Genomic DNA, 27,086 nt, shown 5'->3' on the forward strand with positions numbered 1-27,086 from the left:
TTAAGAGTTGTAAAACCACCCATGTGTTTCTGATTAAGAAAAAGTTACATTATCAGAGAAACACCACGCAATTATGGCAGCAATTTTTTAAAGCCAGCATGAAACTTGGGAATTATTTAGAATCTCTAGAAGTCCTTTTATATTGTAGATAAAGGAACCTGAGGTCTAGAAGTTAAGATAATTATACAAAATTGTGGCTAATTATTAAAACCAAGGTAACCCTTGGAAGTTCCTTAGCGGCCTAGTGGTTTAGGATCTGGCATTGTCACTGCTGTGGCACCAGCACAGCAAAAAAAAAAAAAAAAAAAGGTAACCTGAGTCTCTCAGCTCAGTGTCTGTAGGTGTTTCGTTTAGTTTAGTTCAGTTTAGTTTGGTTTTGAAGGCATTTTCTCAGAGGCAGTTCCTGACTCCAGGAATCAACAGCTCCAAAAGGAGCAAATATAATGAAGGCCCAATCGGTGCCAAGACGTGAAGAGCCGCCAGTGATGCAAAAGTTTCTCTTCATGCTGTGGAGAAAATAGACTAGAAGTGTGCACCCAGGAGTTGAGGAGGTACCGCCACCACACCAGAATTCACAGCCTGGAAGGTGGTACATGCAAAGGGGCCCCTCACAGCGAGGGTCAGGGCTCCTCCTTCCCAGAGTTGCTCTGGGAGAGGCCTGTACAGTTAATGAACACTGCAGGCCCTGCTATCTGAAGCCCAGGTCTTGGGTTCAGAATAGTCTGCTAGTTCTTAGCAGCCTAGATGACCTACACGCTCTAATATTTTTTCTTCTGGGGAGTATTTCAGAGTTCTCCTCTATAGAGGGAAGTGGCAAATCCTTAAGACTGTTCAGGATGGAAACCCCAGGGAAGTCCCCAGAATCCCCAAATACAGCTGCAGCTTTTTTTTACCCTTTTTTTTTTTTTTTTTTTTGAGGGGGGGAGCCACCTGCGGCATATGGGAGTTCCCAGGCTGAGGGTCAAATCTGAGCTGCAGCTGCCAGCCTCCGCCCATAGCCAGCCACAGCAACAAGGGATCTGAGCTGCGTCTGCGACCTACACCACAGCTCATGGCAACACTGGATCCTTACCCCAGAGCAACCCTGAGCAAGTCCAGGGATGGAACCCACATCCTTCTGGATATGAGTTGAGTTCATTACCACTGAGCCACAACGGGAATGCCTAGCTGTTGCTTTTTGATCCTGAAAATTCTCTTCACCTTCGAGGAAGTAAAGCTCATTTCTAACTTGAGACCCAAATTCATCAAAACCAAAAAGCACTTGCAAGTAGAGATAAGAGCAGATTTTATAGATCAGTCTCACTTATGATCCAAGATGCAAAACTCCTAAATGAGATATGAGCCAATCGCATCCTTAGGCTTTTACACCATGATTGAATTCAGCTTGCCCCCAGGAATTTAAAATGCCCTAACATTCTAAAATCTGTGTACGTACTTAGGATCACCTGAACACATGCAAAAGGAAAAATCAGTTTTAAATTTTACCCATTCATGATTTAAAATGATCAAAGAAGGAACAGAGAGGACTTCCTGATTTTGGTACAGAGTAGCTACCGAAACCTCCAGTACCATCACTCTTTCATGGTAAAACTTCTCTTTAGAGGCAGGACTAGGTATAAAGATGCCCTCTATCATTGCTTCTATTTCAACATTGTGCCGGCACAGTAGGGAATGCCGAAGAAAGGAACAGGTAAGGATAAAAAGGAGGAAATTGCACTGTCATTATTCTCAGACAATAGTATTACTTACGTGGAAAATCCCGAGGGCCCCTACAGACAAGCTATTCAAAGACAAACAAAAGAATTCAACGAGATTACTAAATAAATAGAAATCAATACACAAAAATCAACGTGGAAAAAATAGTGTTTGAATACATAAAGCATGATTTAGGGAGTTCCCGTCGTGGCTCAGTGGTTAAGGAACCCAACTATTACCCATGAGGACATGGGTTCAATCCCTGACCTTGCTCAGGAGGCTGTGGAGCTGTGGTATAGCTCGAAGATGTGGCTCCAATCCCGAGTTGCTGTGGCTGTGGCGTAGGTGGCAGCTACAGCAGCTCCGCTTGGACTCCTAGCCTGGGAATCTCCATATGCCAGGGGTGTGGCCCTAAAAAGACAAAAGACCAACCCCCCCCCAATTTATAATGCAATATTAAAACAATTATTATGGAAAACTGCAAACATACAAAACGTGAATGAAACAGCACACGTCCCACGCAGCCATCTCCTGGCTGACATTGTTTACCTGCATCCCCTGTTCCTTCCTCCCTTCTGTATTATTTTGAAACAAATTCCAAGTTCACATCATTTTACCCATTACACTTGAGTATATGTCTCTAAAAGACAAGAAAAGACTCTTTTGACATAACTGTAATACCACTGTTGTACCTAAAAATTAGAACTATTCTTTTTTATTTATTTATTTATTTATTTTTTGGTCTTTTAGGGCCACACCCAGGGCATATGGAAGTTCCCAGGTTAGGAGTCAAATCAGAGCTACAGCTGCCAGTCTTCACCACAGCCACAGCAACACAGGAGCCGTGCCAAATCTGCAACCTACCCACAGCTCATAGCAACAACGGATCCTTAACCCACTGAGCAAGGCCAGGGATCAAACCCGAGTCCTCGTGAATACTGTTTGGGGTTCGTTACCACTGAGCTATGACGGAAACTCCAGAACTATTCTTTAATTGAATATCCAATCTGTTTTTTCAATATTCTCATGATTGTAATTTTTTTAGTTTGCAATTGGTTGATATGGCCTTTAAGTGTGCTTTAATTTACAGGTTTTACTCCTTTTTTTTTTGTCTTTTTGTTGTTGTTGTTGTTGCTATTTCTTGGGCCGCTCCCGCGGCATATGGAGGTTCCCAGGCTAGGGGTTGAATCGGAGCTGCAGCCACTGGCCTACGCCAGAGCCACAGCAATGCTGGATCCGAGCCGCATCTGCAACCTACACCTCAGGTCACGGCAACGCCGGATCGTTAACCCACTGAGCAAGGGGAGGAACTGAACCCGCAACCTCATGGTTCCTAGTCAGGTTCGTTAACCACTGCACCACGATGGGAACTCCCAGGTTTTACTCCTTTTTTTTTCCCCCTCATTTAGTTTACTTTTAAGAAATTGGAGGTCACTTGTCCTATAGTTTCCCACGATCTAGATTTTGCTGATTTTTCCTATTGCGTAGTTTAACATGTTTTTCTGTCTTCAGTACTTTCTGTAAGGTAGTACTCAGATCTAGAGACTTGATCGGATTCAGGTTTGATTTTTCCTTTTGTCAGGAGCACTGTAGTAGGGAGGGCACTGTGTTCTTCCATCAGGAGACATAATATTTGAAGGTCTCTTCACCTTGCCAGCAGCTACAGATCCACTAATTCATTAGAGGTTGCTAAATAATGATATTGAAATTCTATCATTCATTCTTCACTCATTAATTTATAAAACCCCTACTCCCCACCCTCCACCAAAAAAAGTTTTATCTTCTGCTATTTAGTTATCTAGTGGTACACTTATACAGGGAGGCAGGAGAAGTATAATTGTAAAATATATATTAAATATAAAAGAATATTGTGAGACTTTCATGAAGAAATTATAAAATTTTATTAAATCAGTGTAGGCCTGGGCCACAGTCACTTTCTGAGAAGGTCTGCATTCTGCCTATGGAAAATGTATCACTCTAAATAAACTTGCTTTCACCAAAAAAAAAAGTAGGCCCAGAGTTCCTGTCGTGGCTCAGTGGAAACGAATCAGACTAGGACCCATGAGGTTGCGGGTTTGATCCCTGCCTCGCTCAGTGGGTTAAGGATCTGGCTCTGGCGTTGCCGTGAGCTGTGGTGTAGGTCGTAGACACGGCTCAGATCTGGCATCACTACGACTGTGGTGCAGGCCAGCAGCTGTAGCTCTTATTTGACCCCTACCCTGGGAACCGCAGGTATGGCCCTAAAAAACAAACAAACAAAAAAATAAGTAGGTCTGAATAAATGCAATGTTCTATATAATGCCATGTGTAATTTTCATAGACAGGAAGATGACAATTCTCCATAAATTAATCTAAAAATTCGTTTCAACTCCTTTTTTTTTTTTTTTTTTTGGCTGCACCACAGCATCTGGAAGTTCCCGGACCAGGAATCAAACTGACACTACAGCAGCAACCCAAGTCACTGCAGTGACAATGCCAGATCCTTAACCCACTGCTGTGCCACAAGAAGAACTCAACTCCAGTTTTCAGGAGTTCCCATCATGGCTCAGCGCAAACAAATCTGACTAGCATCATCCATGAGGATGAAGGTTTGATCCCTGGCCTCAATCAGTGAGTTAAGGATCTGGCATTGCCATGAGCTGTGGTGTAAGTCACAGACATGGCTCCAATCCCATGGTGCTGTGGCTGTGGCATAGGCCGGCAGCTATAGCTCCAATTCAAATCCTAGCCTGGGTACATCCATATGCCAAAGGTGCAGCCCGAAAAAGACAAAAGGCAACAACAACAACACAATTACTTTAAGACTGTGTGACATTGACTTAGGGACAGACAGAATAGAGAATCCAGAAATAAATGCACCCATATATAGAAATGATATGTGGCAAAGTGGTATTATGAAACAGTGGGGGAAGAATGAGCTATTATTCACTACATATTTTTGAGATTGGTTATCCACTTTTGAAATCCTTACCTCACAAAATATCAAATGTCTTCAGGATCTAAATGTGAAAAAGAAAAATTTTTTAACTTTTAGAAGAAAATAGACAATAATATCTATATGAATTTGAGAAAGGGAAAATTTTCTTACCCATGATTCAAAACACAAACCATAAAGAAAGTTATTGACAAACCCAATTACATTAGAATTAAAGTTTTTGGCATGTTAAACAAAGTTCAAAAATGAGTTCCTGCTGTGGCACAGTGGTTATGAATCCGACTGCAGTGGCTCTGGTCACTTCGGAGGCACTGGTTCCATCTTTGGCCCAGGAATTTCCATATACCATGGGTGTGGCCATAAAAAAAAAGAGAAATACAGATTGGAAGATGCTATCTGTAGTGCATATAACCAATAAAATATTAGTACCCAAAATGCATCAAAAACTGCTACAAAAGAAAAGAGACAATCACCCCAAATGAAAAGTGTGTAAAATATATTAACAGGCAATTAACAGAAGGGAAAACCTGAATAAATGACCACATATTTATTAGTCAAATTTGCTGCTAATCAGGGAAATTCAAATTAAAACAAAGCAAAACAAAAGATCATTTCATATATATCAGATTAACAAAAAAATTAAAGTCTGTAAACACCCATTATTGATGAGCCTATGGAATTTTAGAAATTCAGAGTAATTTGGAAATCCCCAAGAAACTGAAGATGCATATACCTTGCAACCCAACAAGTCCATTTCCAAGTCTACATGAGAGAAACTTTTTCATGTATGAACAGTGACTCTTTCAGGAAGGTTCATTGCAGCATTTTATGTCATCAGAAAAAAATTGGAAATAATCAAAACAGCCCTCAATAGCAAAATGGACAAATAAGTTATGGTATATTTACACAACGGAATACTGTATAGAAGCTTAAACGAATGGAAGCTATATGTATTAACAGGGATTAATCTCAAAAGCAAGATGTTAAGCAAACTAAAGCAACTTGCAAAAGCAATATAAATAATACATTGATACAAAATTATAATATTTAATGTTTATAGGTACATTTATATGTAGCAAAGATATAAAAATATACATGAGGACTGTGTAGGAGATGAAAATTTTCTCCCGCTTTTTAAGAGTCCCTGGTTGGGCCTGAAAATTAAAGCTGACGGAGACAGACTAACAAGAGAAAAGCACACAAATTGATTTAATATAAGCTTTAGGGAGTTCCCGTCGTGGCTCAGTAGTTAACGAATCCAACTAGGAACCATGAGGTTGCAGGTTCCATCCCTGGCCTCGCTCATTGGGTTTGAGGATCCGGCATTGCCGTGAGCTGCGGTGTAGGTCGCAGAAGCGGCTCGGATCCCATGTTGCTGTGGCTATTGTGTAGGCTGGCGGCTGTAGCTCCAACTGGACCCCTAGCCTGGGAACCTCCATATGCCCTAAAAAGGCAAAAAAAAAAATGGTATGTACTAATATAAGCTTTAGGTGACACAGGAACTTTCATAAGGTAATGAAGATTCAAAGAAATGGTTAAGCCTGAGTTTTTATAGGTTTGATAAAGAGTGGAAAACTGTGGAAAATATCATAGACAAAAGGGTATGAGAGAAGGATAATAAACTGGGGGAAACAGAGCAAGTCCTGTTTCTTTGGATTCTTTTCAGAGTCCCTCTGTCTTCAGAGATAAGGGCTTCCCTTTCCTCTAAGAGGTACCTCTCACCTGAGTAACAGGTCGTATAACCTGCACCTGTCCTTTCTCAGATTCCTTCATCTTAAAATATTCAATATGCCAAGGTGCTGTGTTTGGAGTAGCATGTTAAGAAACCAGTCAGTTGAAAAATGCCAAATTTAAGAGAATGGTTACCTCTGGGGAGGGAATGAGGGAAATAGAATTATATGTGATTCTGTGAATTCTTAGACTACATCTGAAATGTTTTATTTCTTTAGAAAAAATGTGGATCAAATGTGGCAGGAATTCCCATCCTGGCTCAGCGGAAATGAATCTGACTATCATCCATGAGAAGACAGGTTCAATCCCTGGCCTCGCTCAGTGGGTTAAGGATCCAGCATTGCCATCAGCTGTGGTGCAGGTCGGCAGCTGTGGCTCCAATTCTACCCCTAGCCTGGGAACCTCCATGTGCCATAGGTGTGTCCCTAAAAAGACCCCAAAAAAGTGCCAAAAATTAAGATTTCACAATGCTAGGTGGTAGGTACACTGGTAATCATTATATATGTTTTTCTATACCCCTGCATTCCTAAAATATTTTACAGATTTTTTTAAAAAAACAGTTAAAAGTTGTAGGACATTATCCAAAGTACTGCCTTGATTTACTTCCTACATATGAGGTCATTTAACTAAACAAAACAAAACAAAACAAAACACCCTTCTCTGGTCCACATTCCCAGTGACAGGGTTTCAATTCTAATCAAAAGGGTGAAATGACACCATTGCCAGCTTTTGGGCAGTACACACGCGCCCTCTGCTGGTCCTAGGGTGCCCTGTTCCAAAGTTCCAAACAGCAGTGAAGAGCAAGCCGTGGGTATCTTCAGTGAGACAGCTTTTGTGGAGCCAGCCATGTGAGGGGAAGAAACCCTCCCAGAATTCCTCTTAGTCACAAAAATACTTAAAATCAGCTGCCATTCTCTGCTAAGATCACATATTATCCAAGACAAAATAAAATCCAGAGCTCTACCCCAATCACCCGTTCCAAGTTTCCTCAACCACCGTGTACATTCGCAATTTTGTCCTCCCTCCAAGGTATAGAGGTTGATGTGTGAGGCAGTAGATGCCACCTTTAACATCTGGGAATAGCAGGAGGGAATTCAGGTTCCTCTGGGTGGTGTTGCGGACACCACTGAACACTGAAAAATGGATACCCTAGAATTAAGGAAATGAGGCTGGTGGGATAACAGGTAAATTTTTTCTTTTCGGATCTTTCTTTAACATTCTAATACCACTGAAGAAACAAAATTGAGAGAAAATAAAATAAATTAATTCATTCAAGAAGCTACTGCTCAAAGAGACATAGATTGACTATTAGAGTCTTCCTTTCAAAAAGTTTTCTTGTTTCTTTTTTTTTTTTAATTTTATGGCTGCACCTGCTGCATATGGCCACAACACCACCAAATCCATTTAATCTACTATGCCTGGCCAGGAACTGAACCCAAGCCTCAAAAGCAACCCACAGTCAGATTCTTAACCCGCTGAACCACAGCAGGAACACCCAAGAAGTTGGGTTTTGTTTGTTTTTTTGTTTTGTTTTTGCTTTTTTGGGCCGCACTGCGGCATATGGAGGTTCCCAGGCAAGGGGTCCATTAGGAGCTGTAGCCTCCAGCCTATGCCACAGCCACACCAGCACCAGATCTTCGACCTACACCAAAGCTCACAATGCAAGATCCGTAACCCACTGAGCAAGGCCAGGGATCAAACCTGCATCCTCATGGATGCTATTCAGATTTGTTTCTGCTGAGCCACAGTGGGAATTCCTTTGTTTTTTAAAATTATTTGGTTTTGCTCTGTGCTAATACCCATCTTCCCCACTAAAATGTTAGCCGCCGGATACTAGGCTGTGTATCTGTCCTACTCACCACTGTATCCCCAGCACCTAACACAATGACCATCATGTAGCATCTAGTAAACGTGATAAATGAAGGAATGAATACCATTTCCTTGGAGTATAAATTGGTACAAATTTTCTGGGGAGCAGTTCAGCAGTAGACATTGTGCATTTAAGACTACATCCTGGAGTTCCCTAGCTCAGTGGATCAAGGATTCAGCATTGTCAATGTTATGGGTTATGGCTGGAGTCACTCCTGTGGCACGGGTGTGATTCCTGGCCTAGGAATTTCAGCAAGTCATGGGTACATCAAAAGAAAAAAAAAACTTGGAGTTCCCATCGTGGCTCAGAAGTAAAAAAAAAAAAAGACTCTATATTCTTCAGTAATCATAGCCATAGATAAAGAGTAAGTCTTTTTTACTTTTTTTTTTTTGTCTTTTTGCCTTTTCTGGGGTCGCTCCCTCGGCATATGGAGGTTCCCAGGCTAGGGGTCGAATCGGAGCTGTAGCCACCGGCCTACGCCAGAGCCACAGCAACGCGGGATCCGAGCCCGTCTGCAACCTACACCACAGCTCATAGCAACACCAGATCCTTAACCCACTGGAGTGAGGCCCAGGGTCGAACCCCTTCCTCATGGATGCCAATCAGGCTCATGACAGTTGAGTCACGACAGGAACTCCAATAAGTCTTTTAATAATCAAAAGCATTCATTCAAGGACATGCTATGCAAAGTTCTTTTTAGTTATAAAAAATTTGAAAGAATTTGAACTTTAAAAGTTACATTTTGGGGAGTTAACGCCGTGGCGCAGCAGAAACGAATCTGACTAGGAACCATGAGGTTGAGGGTTCGATCCCTGGCCTCGCTCAGTGGGTTTAAGGATCCAGCGTTGCTGTGAACAGTGGTGTAGGTCGCAGACATGGCTCAGATCGCATGTTGCTGTGGCTGTGGTGTAGGCCAGCAGCTACAGCTTGATTCAACCCCTAGCCTGGGAACCTCCATATGTCGCAGGTGCAGCCTTAAAAAAAGAAAAAAGTTACATTTTTAGTTAAGCCAATTATGGTATATCCATATGTATGATGAAATATTATGCTATTCTTAACATCTCTTTTTGGGTCATGCTCACAGCAGGCAGAAGTTCCAAGGCCAGGGATCAGAGCCACTGCAGTGACAATGCCAGATCCTTAACCCGCTGAGCCACACAGGAACTCCTAGATAAGTTTTCTTTAAGTGTTAAATATTACTATTCTTTCTGTAAAGGTTTGAATGCAATCAACTTCACTTTTCCTTAGATTTTAATTATGTGTAATTATTTGGTAGAATATAAAATTATTCAACCAGCAGTTTTCTATCATTGCAACATTAAACATTGCTATGGCTGGGGGGGTCCTAGTTTTATTGAGATATAGTTGGTATATGATATAGTATTAGTTTAAGATATATAACATAATGACTTGATATATGTATATATTTCAAAATGGTTACCACGATAAACTTAGTTAACATCAGCGCACATAGTTACAATTTTTTTCCTTGTGATGAGAACTTTTAAGATCTACTAGGGGAGTTCCCGTCGTGGCGCAGTGGTTAACGAATCCGACTAGGAACCATGAGGTTGCGGGTTTGGTCCCTGCCCTTGCTCAGTGGGTTAACGATCCAGCGTTGCTGTGAGCTGTGGTGTAGATTTCAGACACGGCTCGGATCCTGCGTTGCTGTGGCTCTAGTGTAGGCCGGTGGCTACAGCTCCGATTCAACCCCTAACCTGGGAACCTCCATATGCCGTGGGTTCGGCCCAAGAAATAGCAAAAAAAAAAAAAAAATCCACTAGGTAAGTTCTGTTATATGAATACACCCATGAAACTATCACCAGAATCAAAAAAAAACATTGAATCTTTCCTCAGCATTTCCTCATGCCTCCCCCCTCCAACTTCAGTCTGCCTCATCTCTAGACAAACACCAGTCTGCTTTCTGTAATTATAAACTAGTTTGCACTTTCCAGAATTTTATAATGAACATATACCATATATACTCTTCCTTTGGCAGGTTACTTTTACTCCACATAATCCTTTAGAGATTAATCCATGTTGCTGAGCATATCAGTACTTCATTTCTACTTAATACCGAGTAGTATTGCATTATATATATATATGCTAGACTGTTTATCCATTCACCTGTTGTTGGGCATTTGGGCTGTTTCAAATTTTTGACTTATAAATAAAGCTGCCATGACCATTTTTGTATAAGTCCTTATATGGGCATATGCTTTCATTCCTCTTAAGCAAAACACCTAGGAGTGTAATGGTTGGAGGATATGTTATATTTAATATTTAATTTTTTAAGAAACTGTTAAACTCTTCCTAAGTGGTTATACCATTTTACATTCCAGCCAGTGCTGAATGAGAGCTCCAGTTCCTTTGCATCCTTGTCAACTCTTAGTATAGTCAGTCTTTTTAGTCATTTTAATAATTATGTGTTGATTGTGGGGCTTTTTTTCCTCTGTATGCTTGTGTTTTCCAAATTTTTTGCAATGAAATATATCTTTCATAATTGAAGTGTTAAAAGTAACTACAAAAGTATGAAGCTTCCCATTGTGGCTCAATAGTAACAAATCCAACTAGTATCCATGAGGACATGGGTTCAGTCCCTGGCCTTGCTCATTGAGTTAAGGATTCGGCATTGCTGTGGTGTAGTCTGCAGATGCAGCTTGGTCCCTCGTTGCCGTGGCTGTGGCTGTGGCTGGCAGCTGTAGCTCCGTTTCAACCCCTAGCCCAGGAACTTCCACATGCCACAGGTGCAGCCCTAAAAGAAAAAAGAAAAAAAAAAAGTAACTAAAAAAGTAGCCTAGTCTAATAAGAAGTTTTAGTCTGGAGACTCTTCTCATTGTTAAAACTACCCACTATGGTCTTCAGAGCACCCAGCAAAGAGGTAGCTGTGTAGCTGCATAAGCTTTCCTCATAGTATAACATTTGTTTTTCTTAATTTTCTTTTCAATGTTATAACCACAGAGGGGTTTTAAGAAAAAATTTAAACACATATAAATGTCTCAATCTAACATATTATTTCCTTTTTCTGTTTTCTCTTCTAGCTCTTATTCATCAACAGACATATTTTACAGGGTTTTAACACAGTGCTATAGTTTACATTTTCACTGTCATTATGCCATACTTTCCATATTGCTGATTTATCTTTTCAACCATAATTTTAAATGTTAAATTAATGCATCATAAATAACTTCCCCAATCTCCCTTTGTTTGGCTGTTTCTAATTTTTTATTATTAATGATAATGTTGTAATAAGTAACTTTGTACAAAAAGCCTGTTTCTTCGTTTGAATTATTTCCTTATGATCATACTCGGGAGCAAGATTCCTGATCAAAGACAAGAACGTTTTTCTTAGTCTTGATATGTACTGTCATATCGCTTTCCCAAAGGGGCTTACTGATTTTAATGTCACTTGCCATGCATCAGCACTAGTTTCTGCAGAATTTGCTAATTTCCTAGGTATAACATACCTTGCTTCACTAATTTGCATGCTGTTGACTACTCACCAGGTAGACGTTTTCCCATGTCTGGGATCACTGCCTGCTGTCCTTTGCTGATTAAGGATGCTATTTATCTTCACAGACCCAGAGCTCAGGAGTATGACCCTTGACTGTCTTAGTGCTTCCCTGGCTGAGGACATCCCTACCCCTGAGGCAGACACTGTCCAAAAGGCGTAAGTATTCAAAGCCGTCATGACATGGACTTTTCTACTTTTGTTTTTCTTTGTTTTGAGTTAACTTTGTGTCTGTTTTTTCTAAGAGGCATGAAGATTCTCAGCTAACCAACCCCTTGCTCTCACACCCAGAATTAAATTATTGTCTAAGAAACAAAGATTCTTGGGGAGCATTATATTGAGATGTGTTTCCTACTTAAACGTATTTCTTTGGTTGAGTGAGTGAAGAGTAAACTTGAACTCTAACAGTGTGGAAGCAGCTTTCTCCATTTGGCCACATATCTGAGCTCTGCAAACCTGCCTAGAAAGTTGAGGTCTGTCAGGAGTCCCCTGGTGACACAGCGGGTTAAGGATCTGGCGTTGTCACTGCTGTGGCTCCAGTTGCTGCTGTGACGTGGGTTCAGTCCATGGCTTGGGAACTTTTGCATGGCATGGGCAAAGCCGAAAAAAAAAAAAAAAAGAGGCGTTCCCTTTGTGGCTCAGTGGCTAATGAACCTGACTAGGAACCATGAGGATGCGGGTTCAATCCCTGGCCTTATCAGTGGGTTAAGGATCTGGCATTGCCGTGAGCTGTGGAGTAAGACATAGATGCAGCTCGGATCCTGCGTTGCTGTGGCTGTGGAGTAGGCCAGTAGCTGTAGCTCAGATTTCACCCCTAGCCTGGGAACTTCCATATGCCATGGGAGTGGCCCTGAAAAAAAAAAAGAAAGAAAACTGAAGTCTGAAAACTCAAGCTTGGTTTCGCCTCTTAGCATTCACTCAGCTCTGCGTAAAATAAAAATGCCAATTGCTAACATGTTTAAGTACTTCCTATGTGCTCACGTTGTGCTAACTGAGGAGCTTGGCCAGTTGGGCCCGGTCATTTGACGAAGCCCCATTTGGCAGTGGAAGCTGGAACAATAGGCTCTTGTGACATTCCATGAGCCTCAGTGACTTGAGAACCTGCCCTTACCTGCCTCCTGGTATAAAGATTCCTTCCTGGGTCAGAAAGGCTAGGTGTGGAGTTCCCATCATGGCTCAGTGGTTAACGAACCTGACTAGCATCCATGAGGACTCAAGTTCGAACCCTGGTCTCGCTTAGTGGGTTAAGGATCTGGTGTTGCCATAAGTTGTGGTCGCAGATGGGGCTCGGATCCCACGTTGCTGTGGCTGTGGCGCAGGCTGGCAGCTACAGCTCCAATTAGACCCCTAGCCTGGGAACCTCCATATGCTGTGGTTGCAGCCCTAAAAAAAGACAAAAAGACAAAAGAAAAGAAAAGAAAGACTAGGTGCCCCCTAAGAACAAAAGGAGAAGGACACTTGGGTGGTAAGGCAGCTATCCAAAGAATTCCACTTTTAACTTTTATATCTCATCTTTTCCCAAATGGATTTAAACTGCTTACAACCACAACCCCCAAGCCAAAAAAATAGAGAATCAAAAAGAATTTTTTTAAAAAACCTGGAAGAAAAGAACAAAGAACACCTGGGAGTTCCCGTCGTGGCGCAGTGGTTAACAAATCCGACTAGGAACCATGAGGTTGCGGGTTCGGTCCCTGCCCTTGCTCAGTGGGTTAAGGATCCGGCATTGCCGTGAGCTGTGGTGTAGGTTGCAGACGCGGCTCGGATCTGGTGTTGCTGTGGCTCTGGTGTAGGCCGGTGGCTACAGCTCCGATTCAACCCCTAGCCTGGGAACCTCCATATGCCGCGGGAGCGGCCCAAGAAATAGCAACAACAACAACAATAACAACAACAAAAGACAAAAAAAAAAGAGAGAAGAAGAACAAAGAACACCTAACCCTCCCCAAAATATCATTATAGTCATTGCAATTAAAGTTCAAACTTTCCAACTGAATATGAAAAAAAGAAAAGAAAAAGAAAAAAAGGAGCAACACGATCGGGTTTGTGGTTCTCATTTGCAGCATGCCTGTTCCTCAGGGGAAATAAAGGTTTTCCCAGCACTGAATTCTAAAGAATACTTCTGTGGGTTTTTATAGAGTGACATGGAGTGATTTAAAGACTCATATATTTACAGGAAATTCCGTTTACCTCATTCGACAAATATTTCTCAAGTTTCTATAGTAAGGCCTGCCATAGCACAGCACAGTAAATATAATGCTGATTTAGCTAAAACATAAAATATCTAGGCCCAGGCCTGGCACACAGTAGCTGCTGCTGCAGCTGTTCCCAAAACCCATGCAGTTCTCTCTTGGTGACCTTTTTACCCAGAGAACATAAGTCAGCCTCAAGGCACATGCTAGTGACAGCAGTTCTACAGTGGGTCACACTTCCACAGCACATGACCTTTTGGTAGCTAAATTTGATCCAGAACAGAATTCAGAGGCATAAAGAAATGAATATATGGGTGAATGTCCCTAAGGCAATCTTTCTTAAAGGTCTTTTTTTTTTTTTTTCAGCTAAGCCTTTGATAGAAGAAATTTCAGTTAGATAATCCTATGTCACTTGATTAGCAACATAAATATGCAACTTCAAAGAGGCAAGCTAGTTCTCCTTCTCCCTCAAGTTTAGAACTTAGCCTAAGAGAACCCCCCCAAATGAAGACTAAACCGTCTAATCTCCTTTATTCAGGGAAGTGGTGACAGAAAGAGGGCAGACTAAGCGTTGGAAATGCCCACAGTGCGGTGCCTCGGAAAAAGCAGGTGCTCAGTTAATGTTGGTTCATCTGCCCTCTTCCTGGTCCACCGGAGCTTTTTGTTTTTTCTTTTTAATTGAAGTATAGTTGATTTACAATATGGCAGCAGTCTCAGGTGTACAACAAAATGGTTCCGTCATACATCTTTTTTTCCTGGTTTTTTCCATTGTAGGTTGTAATGAGATATTAAATGTAGTCCCCTGTGCAATATAGTAAATCCTTGCTGTTTATCGACTTAATATATAGTGGTGCGTACACCAGGGTTTTTCTTTTTTTTTTTTTTTCTTTTTAGGGCCACACTTGTGGCATATGGAGGTTCCCAGGCTAGGGGTTGAATCGGAGCCGTAGTTGCCGGCCTACACCGCAGCCACAGCAACACCAGATCCGAGCCGCATGTGCAACCTACCCACTGAGAGAGGCCAGGGATCAAACCTGCATCCTCATGGATACTAGTCGTGTTTTTAATCCACTGAGTCACAGCAGGAACTCCCAGCGTTTTTCTTTAGTTTGGTCCTCTTGGTTTTCTCTCTTCGAAGGGGCAGAGATGATAATGTGCAGTATCTGCACCGAGAACTCTCAGGACAGGAGTCTGAGTCCCCAGAGAGGTTGGGCCCTGTACACACATCTCTTCTGACAAAAGGAAAAGAAGAGAAGACTGAACCAAGACTGTTCAACCAGCAGATGTCAGCCACCATCACCCATGTGAGTATAAACACCTAGAAGCTTGGTCCTACGAGCCTACCTGGAAGGTGCTTCCATCAGGGTTACTGTGTACAGTTGTATAGATTGCTCACTATACAAGGGCACCTGCAAAGGGGGGATGTGGGAGCTGAAATTCGCTCTGTGGTCCATTCACCATGCCCCGAACACCACCATTGGGTTGGCTCCTTCTGAAGGATTGGGGTACCCGTTTCTAATTTCAAAAGTACTATAAGGTACTAAAGGCACAAAGGTACTAAAAGGAAACCCAGTTTTCCTACACTCATATGACTTCTGACCCCAAATGTGTGAAAGTTTTCTCAACATCAACCAACTCTCCAGCTCTCCAGACATCGACAGAGTAGCCTACAATTCAGGTGTGACATGAACTGCACGGAGTTAGCACAGACCCCACAGGTTAAGGGCTCAGTCCCACACGCCTGCTCCACACCAGACACCAGTGTCAAGTCTCAGGTAATCACCTGTACTTCTGACCAACAAGCTGTAAATAACGGGTTCCTACCACCCATCCCCAGGTTCAATAATTTGCTAGGACAGCTCACGAAATTTAGGAAACATTTACTTACTACTACTGATTTGTTACAAGGATATTTTATTTTATTTTTTGTCTTTTTTTTTTTTTTTTTTTTAGGGCCGCAATCAAGGCATATGGATATTCCCAGGCTAGGGGTCAAATTGGAGCTGCAGCTGCCAGCCTACACCCCAGCCACTGCAGTGAAGGATCCTGAGAGAGGCCAGAGATCAAACCCATGTCCTCAAGGATACTAGTTGGGTTTGTTAACTGCTGAGCCATGGCAGGAACTCCTACAAAGGAATTTTTTTATTTTTTGGTATTTTCTAGGGCCACATCTATGGCATATGAAGGTTCCCAGGCTAGGGGTCCAATTGGAGCTATTGCCACCAGCCTACGCCACAGCCACAGCAACAAAGGATCCAAGCCGCATCTGCAACCTACACCACAGCTCATGGCAACGCCAGATCCTTAACCCACTGAGCAAGGCCAGAGATCGAACCTGCAACCTCATGGTTCCTAGTCAGATTCGTTAACCACTGAGCCACAACGGGAACTCCTACAAAGGATATTTTAAAGAAAACAAATGAAAAGCGAAATGAAGAGATACCTGGGGCAAGGCCCAAAAGTGTCCTAAGTTTCTGCCTCCATGGAGTTTGGGGTGTGCCTCCCTCCTCCCACACGGATGAGTTCACCAACCCAGAAGCAATTTGAACTCCTTTGCTTAGGGCTTTTATGGAGGCTTTATTACACTGGCAAATGGTGATTAATGCAACTCCTTTCCTCTGAGGTGGGGGGGGAGGGACTGTAAGGTCCAACCCTCTAAGCGTTGGTTGGTTTCTCTGGCAACAAGTCCTCCCTATTAAGGACTTTACAAAATAACCTCATTAACATAATTCAGGTATGGTTGAAAGGGGCTTGTTAATAAATAACCAAAGACACGCCTCTGCTCCAGAAATTACTAGCATGCCTCATTTTATTGCGCTTCACTTTATATTGCATGTGGCAGATAATATGTTTTTACCGATTGAAGGTTTGTGGCAGCCCTGCCTCAGGTAAGTCTGTCGGCACCATTTTTCCAACATCATCAGGTCATTTCTTGTTTCTGTGTCACATTTTGGTAATTCTCACAATATCTACAATTTTTTCATTGTTATTTCTTATGTTGATCTATGATCAGTGATCTTCGATGTTACCGTTATAATTGTTTTGGGGCACTATGTACCGTGCCCATATGATGGTGAACTTAATCAGTAAATACGTGTGTTCTGACTGCTCCATCGACCCACCATTCCCGGTCCCTGTTCCCCTCCTCAAACCTCCCTCTTACCTGAGACACAACAATATTGAAAGCAGGCCAGTTAATAACCCTACAGTGACCTCCAAGTGTTCAAGTTCAAAAAGAACTGTCTCATGTCTCTCGCTTTAAATCAAAAGCTAGAAATTGAAACCACACAACTCAGATTGGGACTTTGAACCCATGTGCTGGGACTCTAACCCAGCCAAGACTCAGACTGGAACCCACGGGCTGGGACTCGAACCCTGCCAAAACCCAGATTGGGACTTGAACTCACAATTTTTTTTTCTTTTTTTTTTTTTTTTTTTTTTTTGTCTCTTTGCTATTTCTTGGGCCGCTCCCGCGGCATATGGAGGTTCCCAGGCTAGGGGTTGAATCGGAGCTGCAGCCACCAGCCTACGCCAGAGCCACAGCAACGCGGGATCTGTGCCGCGTCTGCAACCTACACCACAGCTCACGGCAACGCCGGATCGTTAACCCACTGAGCAAGGGTAGGGACCGAACCCGCAACCTCATGGTTCCTAGTCGGATTCGTTAACCACTGCGCCATGACGGGAACTCCTGTTTTGTTTTGTTTTGTTTTTTTACAATTTTTAATTAAAATCAGGAGTTCTCGTCACGGCTCAGCAGTTAACGAACCCGACTAGGATCCATGAGAATGTGGGTTTGGTCCCTGGCCTTGCTCAGTGGGTTAAGGATCCAGCATTGCTATGAGCTGTGGTGTAGGTTGCAGACGCAGCTGGGATCCTGTGTTGCAGTGGCTGTGGCTTAGGCCAGCAGCTGTAGCTCCAATTCAACCCCTAGCCTGGGAAATTCCATATGCCACAGGTACGGCCCTAAAACAGCAAAAAATAAAATAAAAAATAAAAACACACACCTGGCCTCAGGACTTACTGAAATTCAGGTTCTTTATGTCTCAGTGCAAAGGAATTCAGTGAGAAGCAAAGTGATGAGTAAGAAGTAGATTTATTGAGAGAGATAGAAGGCGAGAGGTTCTGAAATATGGGGTGTTGGGATTTTACGGGCTGGGTAATTTCACAGGCTAATAAGTGGGAGGATTATTCCAATTATTTCAGGGAAGAAGTAGGGATTTCCAGGAATTGGGCCACCCATGCACTTTTTGTCCTTTTGTGGTTGTCCTCAGAACTGTCATGGTGCCTGAGGGTGTGAAGGAGGAACTCTCCTGGGATAAAAGCTAGGGAGGAGCCACCCTGGCCATGATGACTAAGCAGAATCCAGCTAACTATCCCCTCCTCCACACATCAGCTTCTGTAAAGTTGCTTCTGCAGCCACAGCCAGGACTCTGCCTGTTCTCATTCTGGGCCATCCTGCCAAGAACCGACCCAGAAGAGCTAGCCCATAAAAGCCTTGTGAAACCCTTCTTCAAGGCTCAGACTCCAGAGAGTGACCTCCTCTGAGCATAATAAACCTGAGTTCTCCAACTCGCTGAGTGCTCACTTGATTTCTCGCTGGGTTAAAGAGCTGATACACTGCAGCCACAGGGTTGCTGTGCAGCGGCCACAGGGCAGGTATGCCATTTAGCTACTGTATTAAAATGAGCTATAATGAGGCTCAGGGTCTCCTGGAAGTCAAAGCATCCGCCATCTTGGACCTAGTTGTGTCCTCAGGGCCTTTGTCAATTTTTTTTTTAAATGTTGTGCCCTGCCCTCTCCCTCCTGTTTCAGAATGATTAAGCTTAGTGAGGAAGACATGTTGAAAGCTGAGAGAGGCCAAAAAGCTAGTCTCAAGATGGGATTAAGATGGCAGAATAGAAGGACTGGAGCTCAACTTCTCTCCTAAAAACAATAAAATTACAACCAAATGCTGAGCAATCTTCAACCAAATTGACTGTAAACTTTCAAAAATATATCCTACTCCAGAAGACAAAGAGGAGGCCACATGAAGAGGTAGGAGGGGTGATTATGTTAATAAGCAACCCCATACCTCCCAGCTGGGAATCCCCACAAACTGGAAAGTAACTGTATCACAGAGAATCACCTACAGGAGTGAGAGTTCTGAGCCCCACATCAAGGACTCATGCCTGAGGATCTGGCATTGGGAGAAAGAGCCCCCAGGGCATTTGGCAATGAAGGCCATTGGGGCTTGTGAGCAAGAGCTCCATGGGACTGGGGGAAATGGAAACCCCATTCTTGAAAGGCACACATAGACATACACGTGCACTGGATCCCAGTGCAAAGCAAAGTCTCCAGAGGAATCTGGGTCAAACCTGACCGCAGTTCTTAGAGGATCTCCTGGGAAAACCGGGGTGAATGTGGCTTGTTACAGGGGAAGGGCATTGGAACCAAAGCTCTTGGGAATATTCATCAGCATGTATTTCTCTGGAGGTGGCCATTTTGGGAAAATCTGGCCCTGCCTATCAGCACTGAGAACCCCAGACCAAACAAAAATCCAGGTGGGATCACAGCTGCACCCATTAGGAAACAGGCTGCCTAAAGACTCCCCCCCCCCCACTCAGGCACACAGCCACCTCCAAACTCACCCAGAGACAAAGCCCCACCCACCAGAGGGATAGGAATCAGCTCCACCTACCAGTGGACAGGCACCAGTCCCTCCCATCAGGAAGCCTATAGCAAGCCCCCATACCAACTTCAGCCACAAGGGGGGCAGACACCAGAAGGAAGAGAGGCTATGACTCTATTGTCTGCAAAAAGGTCACCACACCAAAAAGCTATAAAAATGAAAAGACAGATAATTGTAACTCAGATAAGAGAGAAAGAAAAAAAAAAAAAACAGAAAAACAGCTAAGTGATCAAGAGATTCTCAGCCTCCAGGAAAAAGACTTTAGACTGTTGATGCTGAAGATGATGCAAGACATTGGAAATAAACTGGAGGCAAAATGGATAACTTACAGGAAACACTGAGCAAAGAGATACAAGATATGAAACTTAAGAAAGAAGAGATGCAAAATCCAATCACCGAAATAAAAAATTCATTAGGAGCAGCCAACAGCAGAATATAGGAGGCAGAAGAACAAATAAGCGAGGTGGAGGACAGATTAGTAGAAATCACTCATGTGGAAAAGAAAAGCGAAAAAAGATTGAAAACAAATGAAGAGAGTCTCAGCAAACTCTGGGACAATGTGAAACGCACCAACATCCGTATTATATGGGTGCCAGAAGGAGAAGGGAGAGAGAAGGGGACAGGAAAAATATTCCAAGAGATAATAGCCAAAAACTTCCCTAATATGGGGAAGGAATCACTCACTCCAATCCAGGAAGTGCAAGTACCATATAAAATAAACCCAAGGAGGAACACCCCAAGACACATACTAATCAAACTGACCAAAATTAAAGACAGAGAAAATATCGAAAGCAGCTAGGGAAAAGAAACAAACAACATACAAGGGAACCCCGATAAGGCTATTGGCAGATTTTTCAACAGAAACTCTGCAAGCCAGAAGGGAGTGGCATGATATACTCAACGTGATGAAAGGAAAAAACTCCAACCAAGATTACTCTACCCAGCAAGGCTCTCGTTCAAATTTGAAGGAGAAATCAAAACCTTCACAGATAAGCAAAAGCTGAGAGAATTCAGCAACACTAAACCAGCCTTACAACAAATACTAAAGGAACTTCTATAGTCAGAAAAGAACAAGAGAAGAAGGAAAGAAAAAAAGAGCAGCAAAAACAAATCCAAAGCAATTAATTAAATGGCAATAAGAACATACATATCAATAATTACCTTAAATGTGAATGGACTAAATGCCCCAACCAAAAGACATAGACTGGCTGAATGGATACAAAAACAAGAACCATATATATGCTGTCTGCAAGAGACCCACTTCACTTCTAGGGACACACACAAATTGAAAGTGAGAGGATGGAAGAAAATATTTCATGCAAACAGGGATCAAAAGAAAGGTGGAGTAGCAATACTCATATCAGACAAAATAGACTTTAAAATGAAGAATATTTTAAGGGACAAAGAAGGACATTACATAATGATCAAAGGATCAATCCAAGAAGAAGATATAACAATTTTAAATATCTACACACCCAACATAGGTTCACCACCATATATAAGGCAACTGCTAACAACCTTAAAAGGACAAATCAACAATAACACAATCATAGTGGGGGACATTAACACCCCACTTACAGCAATGGACAGATCAAACAGACAGAAAATCAATAAGGAAACACAGGCCCTGAATGAAGCATTGGACAAGATGGACTTAATAGATATTTATAGGACATTTCATCCCAAAGCAACAGAATACAGATTCTTCTCAAGTGCACATGGAACATTCTCTAAGATTGATCATATCCTGGGCTACAAATCCAACCTCAGTAATTTTAAGAAAACTGAAATCATATCAAGCATCTTTTCCAACCACAACACTATACAACTGGAAATCAACAACAAGAAAAAAAATGCAAAAAACACAAACACGTGGAGACAAAAAAACATGATACCAAACAACCAATGGATCATTGAAGAAATCAAAGAGGAAATTAAAAAATACCTAGACACAAATGACAATGAAGATACGACACTCCAAAACCTATGGGATGCAGCAAAAGCCATTCTAAGAGGAAAGTTTATAGCAATGCAAGCCCCACCTCAGGAAACAAGAGAAAGCCCAAATAAGCAAGCTAACTTTACATCTAAAGCAGCTCGAGAGAGAAGAACAGACAGGACCTAAAGTTAGTAGAAGGAAAGAAATCATAAAGATCAGAGCAGAAATCAATGAAATAGAAATTAAGAAAACCATAGAAAAGATCAATGAAACGAAAAGCTGGTTCTTTGAAAAGATCAACAAAATTGATAAACCCATAGCCAGACTTATCAAGAAAAAGAGAGGACTCAAATCAATAAAATTAGAAATGAAAAAGGAGAGGTAACAACAGATATCACAGAAATACAAAGGATCATAAGAGACTACTATATGCAACTATATGCCAATAAAACAGAAAACCTAGAAGAAATGGACAAATTCTTAGAAAAGTACAATCTTCCAAGACTAAACCAAGATGAAATAGAAAAGATGAATGGACCCATCACAAGAACTGAAACTGAAACTGTGATTTAAAAACTTCCAACAGACAAAAGCCCAGGACCCGATGGCTTCACAGGCGAAGTCTATCAAACATTTAGAGAAGAGCTAACACCTATCCTTCTGAAACTAGTCCAGAAAACCACAGAGGAAAGGACACTCCCAAACTCATTCTATGAGGCCACCATCACCCTGATACCAAAACCAGACAAAGACACCACAAAAAAAGAAAACTACAGGCCAATTTCACTGATGAACATCGAAGCAAAAATCCTCAACAAAATACTAGCAAACCACATCCAACAATACATTCAAAGGATTGTACATCATGATCAAGTGGGATTTATCCCAGGGATGCAAGGGTTCTTCCATATCTACAAATCCATCAGTGTGATACACCACATTAACAAACTGAAGAATAAAAACCATACAATCCTCTCAATAGATGCAGAAAAAGGTTTGAAAAAATCCAACACTCATTTCTGATAAAAACCCTTCAGAAAGTGAACATAACTGGAAACTACCTCCATGATAAAGGCCATATATGACAAACCCAGTGCTATCATCATTCTCAATGGTGAAGAGCTGAAAGAATTCCTGCTGAGACCAGGGACAAGACAAGGATGTCTGCTCTTGCCACTACTATTCAATATAGTTTTGGAAGTCCTGGCCACAGCAATCAGAGAATTAAAAGAAATAAAAGGAATCCAAATTGGAAAGGAAGAAGTAAAACTATCCCTATTTGCAGATGACATGATCTTATACCTAGACAATCCTAAAGACTCTACCAGAAAACTGTTAGAGCTCATCCATGAATTTGGCAAAGTCGCAGGATACAAAATCAATACACAGAAATCGACAGTGTTTCTATATACTAACAATGAAAAAGCAGAAAGAGGAAATTAGGGAAGCAATCCCATTTACCATCGCATCCAAAAGAATAAAATACCTAGGAGTAAACCTACCTAAAGAAACAAAAGACCTATACTCTGAAAACTACAAGCCACTGATGAAAGAAATCAAAGATGACAAAAAATAGATGGAAAAAACATACCATGCTCATGGATTGGAAGAGTCAATATTATCAAAATGGCTATACTACCCAAGGTAATCCACTAGATTCACTGATGAAAGAAATCAAAGATGACAAAATAGATGGAAAAACATACCATGCTCATGGATTGGAAGAGTCAATATTATCAAAATGACTATACTACCCAAGGCAATCCACTAGATTCAATGCAATCCCTATCAAAACTACCAGGGACATTTTTCACAGAACTAGAACAAAATATTTTTAAAGTTTGTTTGGAAACTCAAAGACCCAGAATAGCCAAAGACATCCTGAAAAAGAAAAATGGAGCTGGAGGAATCAGGCTCCCGGACTTCAAAACTATACTACAAAGCAACAGTCAATCAAAACCATATGGTACTGGCACAAAGACAGAAATAGAGATCAGTGGAACAGGATAGAAAGCCCAGAATTAAACCCACGTACCTACAGCCAACTAATCTATGACAAAGAGGCAAGGCTATACAATGAAGAAAAGACAGCTTGTTCAATAAGTGGTGCTGGGAAAACTGGACCCACATGGAAAAGAATGAAATTAGGACACTCCCTAACACCATACACAAAAATAAACTCCAAATGGATTAAAGACCTAGATATAAGATCAGACACTATCAAATTCCTAGAGGAAAACAAAGGCCAAATCTCTGACATAAACGACAGCAGCATCTTCTCAGATCCACCTCTTAGAGTGATGTTGGTAAAAACAAAAATAAACAAATGGGACTTAAACTTAAAAGTTTCTGCACATCAAAGAAAACCCTAAGCAAAACCAAAAGACAAATGGGGAAAATCTTTGCAAATGAAGCGACTGACAAGGGATTAATCTCCAAAATTTATAAACACCTCATACAGCTTAATAGCAAAAAAACAAACAACCCTATCAAAAAATGGGCAGAAGATCTAAACAAACAATTTTCCAAAGAAGACATACAGATGGCCAAGAAACACATGAAAAGATGTTCAATATCATTCATTATTAGAGAAATGCAAATCATTTCACTATGAGGTATCACCCACACCGGCCAGAATGGCATCATCCAAAAGTCTACAAACAATAAGTGCTGGAGAGGGTGTGGAGAAAAAGGAACCCTATGACACTGTTGGTGGGATTGTAAATTGGTGCAACCACTGTGGAAAACAGTGTGGAGATTCCTCAGAAAACTAAAAATAGAATTACCATTTGATCCAGCAATCCCACTCCTGGGCATCTATCCAGAGAAAACCACGACTGGCAAAGACACAGGTACTCCAATGTTCATTGCAGCACTATTTGCAATAGCCAAGACATGGAAACAACCTAAATGTCCATCGACAGAGGAGTGGATCAAGAAGAAGTGGTACATATACACAATGGAATATTACTCAGCCATTAAAAGGAATGAAATACCGGCATTATTAGCAACATGGATGGACCTAGAAATTATCATGCTACATGAAGTTAGCCATACAATGAGACACCAACATCAAATGCTATCACTGACATGTGGAATCTAAAAAAAGGACGCAATGAACTTCTTTGCAGAACAGATACTGACTCACAAACTTTGAAAAACTTATGGTTTCCAAAGGAGACAGTTTGGGGGGTGGGGGGATGTGCTGGGGTTGTGGGATGGAAATCCCATAAAATTGGATTGCGGTGATCATTGTACAAGTATAAATGTAATAAATTCGTTGAGTAATAAAAAAAGTTATAAAAGAAACCCAACATGTGGATGAGCCTGACTGTGTGGTATAATGGAAATCTAAATAGAGCAGGACTTATTGTTTATGACTTGTCTGGAGCTTCATGATCTCCTGAGAAATCTAAAAGTTTCTGGAAGCATGACTTTTTCTCTCCCCTTTCTCTAAGGGAGAAAGAAAAGTCCCATAGGATATAAAATGAACTGAGTCAAGGTGTGAGGGAAAAACTCCATGTGTAGACAAAGTACTAATACATCCTAAAGAAGTGCCCCTAGATTAATCCATAATCTGATTGAACAAATATTACCAAACAGTGCATAATGACTCAAGGAGAGATCTAATTACAAAATTCTTCAGAAATCCCTAACTTGCCCAGAATTTAAATTTTAAATAAGATTCTACCTTTGTTTGAGTGTGAAATATTGTCTGAGTAAATATATTAATATACTTTTGCCTATCTCCAGGAAAAAAGTAATAAAAATTATCTCAAGTTTAACAGAGCTCCTATATTGTCTCTTCTGGTAAGTTTTTTTTTTTTAATATTTTAATGCAGTACTTTATTTTTTTAAATTACTCAATGAATTTGTTACATTTATAGTTGTACAATGATCATCACAATCCTATTTTATAGGCTTTCCATATCACAACCCCAGCACATCTCCCCACCCCCCAAACTGTCTCCTTTGGAAACCATAAGTTTTTCAAAGTCTGTGAGTCAGTATCTGTTCTGTAAAGAAGCTCATTGTGTCCTTTTTTCAGATTCTACATGTCAGTGATAGCATTTGGTGTGACTCATTGTCTGACTGACTTCACTTAGCAAAAATATGGAATGCTTCACGAATTTGCATGTCATCCTTGCACAGGGGCCATGCTAATCTCTGTATCGTTTCAATTTTAGTGTATGTGTTTCAGAAGCGAGGCCTGGTAAGTTTTAAAATTATGATCTTTTTCAAATTCAAACAAATACAAAATAATACAACTGTTCAAATGTCTTTTACATTTAACCCTTATTTGGAGTTTCCTAGACAGCAGTATACAACAAAGAAGTTTTCTTGGGAATTCCTGTTGAGGTGCAGCAGGTTAAGGATCTCTATGGCAGCTCGGGTCACAGCTGGGGCTTGGATTTGATCCCTGCCAGGGAACGTCCATATGCCTCAGGTGTGGCCAAAAACCAAAAAAAGTTCTCTTTCACCTGATAAAAGGAGATGATGCCAATTATAATTAAATATGTTTGGCATTCTCCAGATATTTAATTATTTCTTTCTTTTTTTTTTTTTTTGTCTTTTGCCATTTCTTGGGCCGCTCCCACGGCATATGGAGGTTCCCAGGCTAGGGGTCTAATCGGAGCTGTAGCCACTGGCCTACCCAGAGCCACAGCAACGCGGGATCCGAGCCGCGTCTGCAAACACCACAGCTCACGGCAACGCTGGATCCTTAACCCACTGAGCAAGGGCAGGGACCGAACCCGCAACCTCATGGTTCCTAGTCGGATTCGTTAACCACTGCCACGACGGGAACTCCCAGATATTTAATTATTTCAACATTACTATCAAAGTTCTCTTACTTCTCAAGCTCAAAATTGGAGAACTGCTAAATAAAAAAGAAAAGCTCATCTTTTATAAGTATGTATAATCAAAATAATATCAATTATTGGTATGATTATGTTTCAGTAATTCCGTACTTTTAAGGTTATCTAGAAACACACTTATACAAAGACAGTGTATTAGTTTCCTATTGTTGCTGTAACAAATTACCACAAATTTAGTGGCTTAAAACAATACAAATTTCTCATAGTTTCAGAAGTCCAAAATGGGCTAAAATCAGAGTGTCAGCAGGGTGTCTAGAGTTCGAAGACTCCAGGGAATAATCTATTTCCTTGCCTTTTCCAGCTTCTAGAGGTTTCCTACATTCATGGTCCTACTTCAATTGTCACATCTCTCGGATCCTGACTCTCTTGCCTCCCTCTTATTTACAGGGATTGTTGTGATAGTATTGGGCCCATCTGGAAAATTCAGCATAACTTCCCCATCTCAGGATGCATAGGAGTTCCCTGGTGGCTCAACAGATTAAGGACCTGGCATTGTCACTGCTGTGGCTCTGGTTACATTTGTGTTGCAGGTTTGATCCCTGGCCTGGGGACTTCTATGTGCTGAGGGCATGGGGGAGGTGTGCGTGTGTGGGGAAGATGCTTAACTTAATCACATCTGTGAAGTCCTTTTTGTCCTGTACATTCACAGGTTCTGGAGGTTAGAAATAGAC

General features: G+C 41.5%; 1 protein-coding gene and 1 pseudogene across 1 annotated transcript in view; one reads left to right on the top strand and one right to left on the bottom strand.

The window, feature by feature from the left end:
• Positions 1 to 27,086, top strand: part of KIAA2012 (KIAA2012 ortholog) — a 144,355-nt gene that overhangs the window by 96,661 nt on the left and 20,608 nt on the right. Inside the window, exons 16-17 of the mRNA XM_047773257.1 lie at positions 11,811 to 11,901; positions 15,067 to 15,232. Of these exons, the coding sequence (XP_047629213.1) occupies positions 11,811 to 11,901; positions 15,067 to 15,232 (257 nt within the window). The remainder of the gene's footprint in view (positions 1 to 11,810; positions 11,902 to 15,066; positions 15,233 to 27,086) is intronic.
• Positions 25,646 to 25,745, bottom strand: LOC125123739 (uncharacterized; annotated as a pseudogene).

This window comes from Phacochoerus africanus, chromosome 3 (genome assembly GCF_016906955.1).
Source record: "Phacochoerus africanus isolate WHEZ1 chromosome 3, ROS_Pafr_v1, whole genome shotgun sequence".
Classification (NCBI taxonomy): domain Eukaryota; kingdom Metazoa; phylum Chordata; class Mammalia; order Artiodactyla; family Suidae; genus Phacochoerus; species Phacochoerus africanus.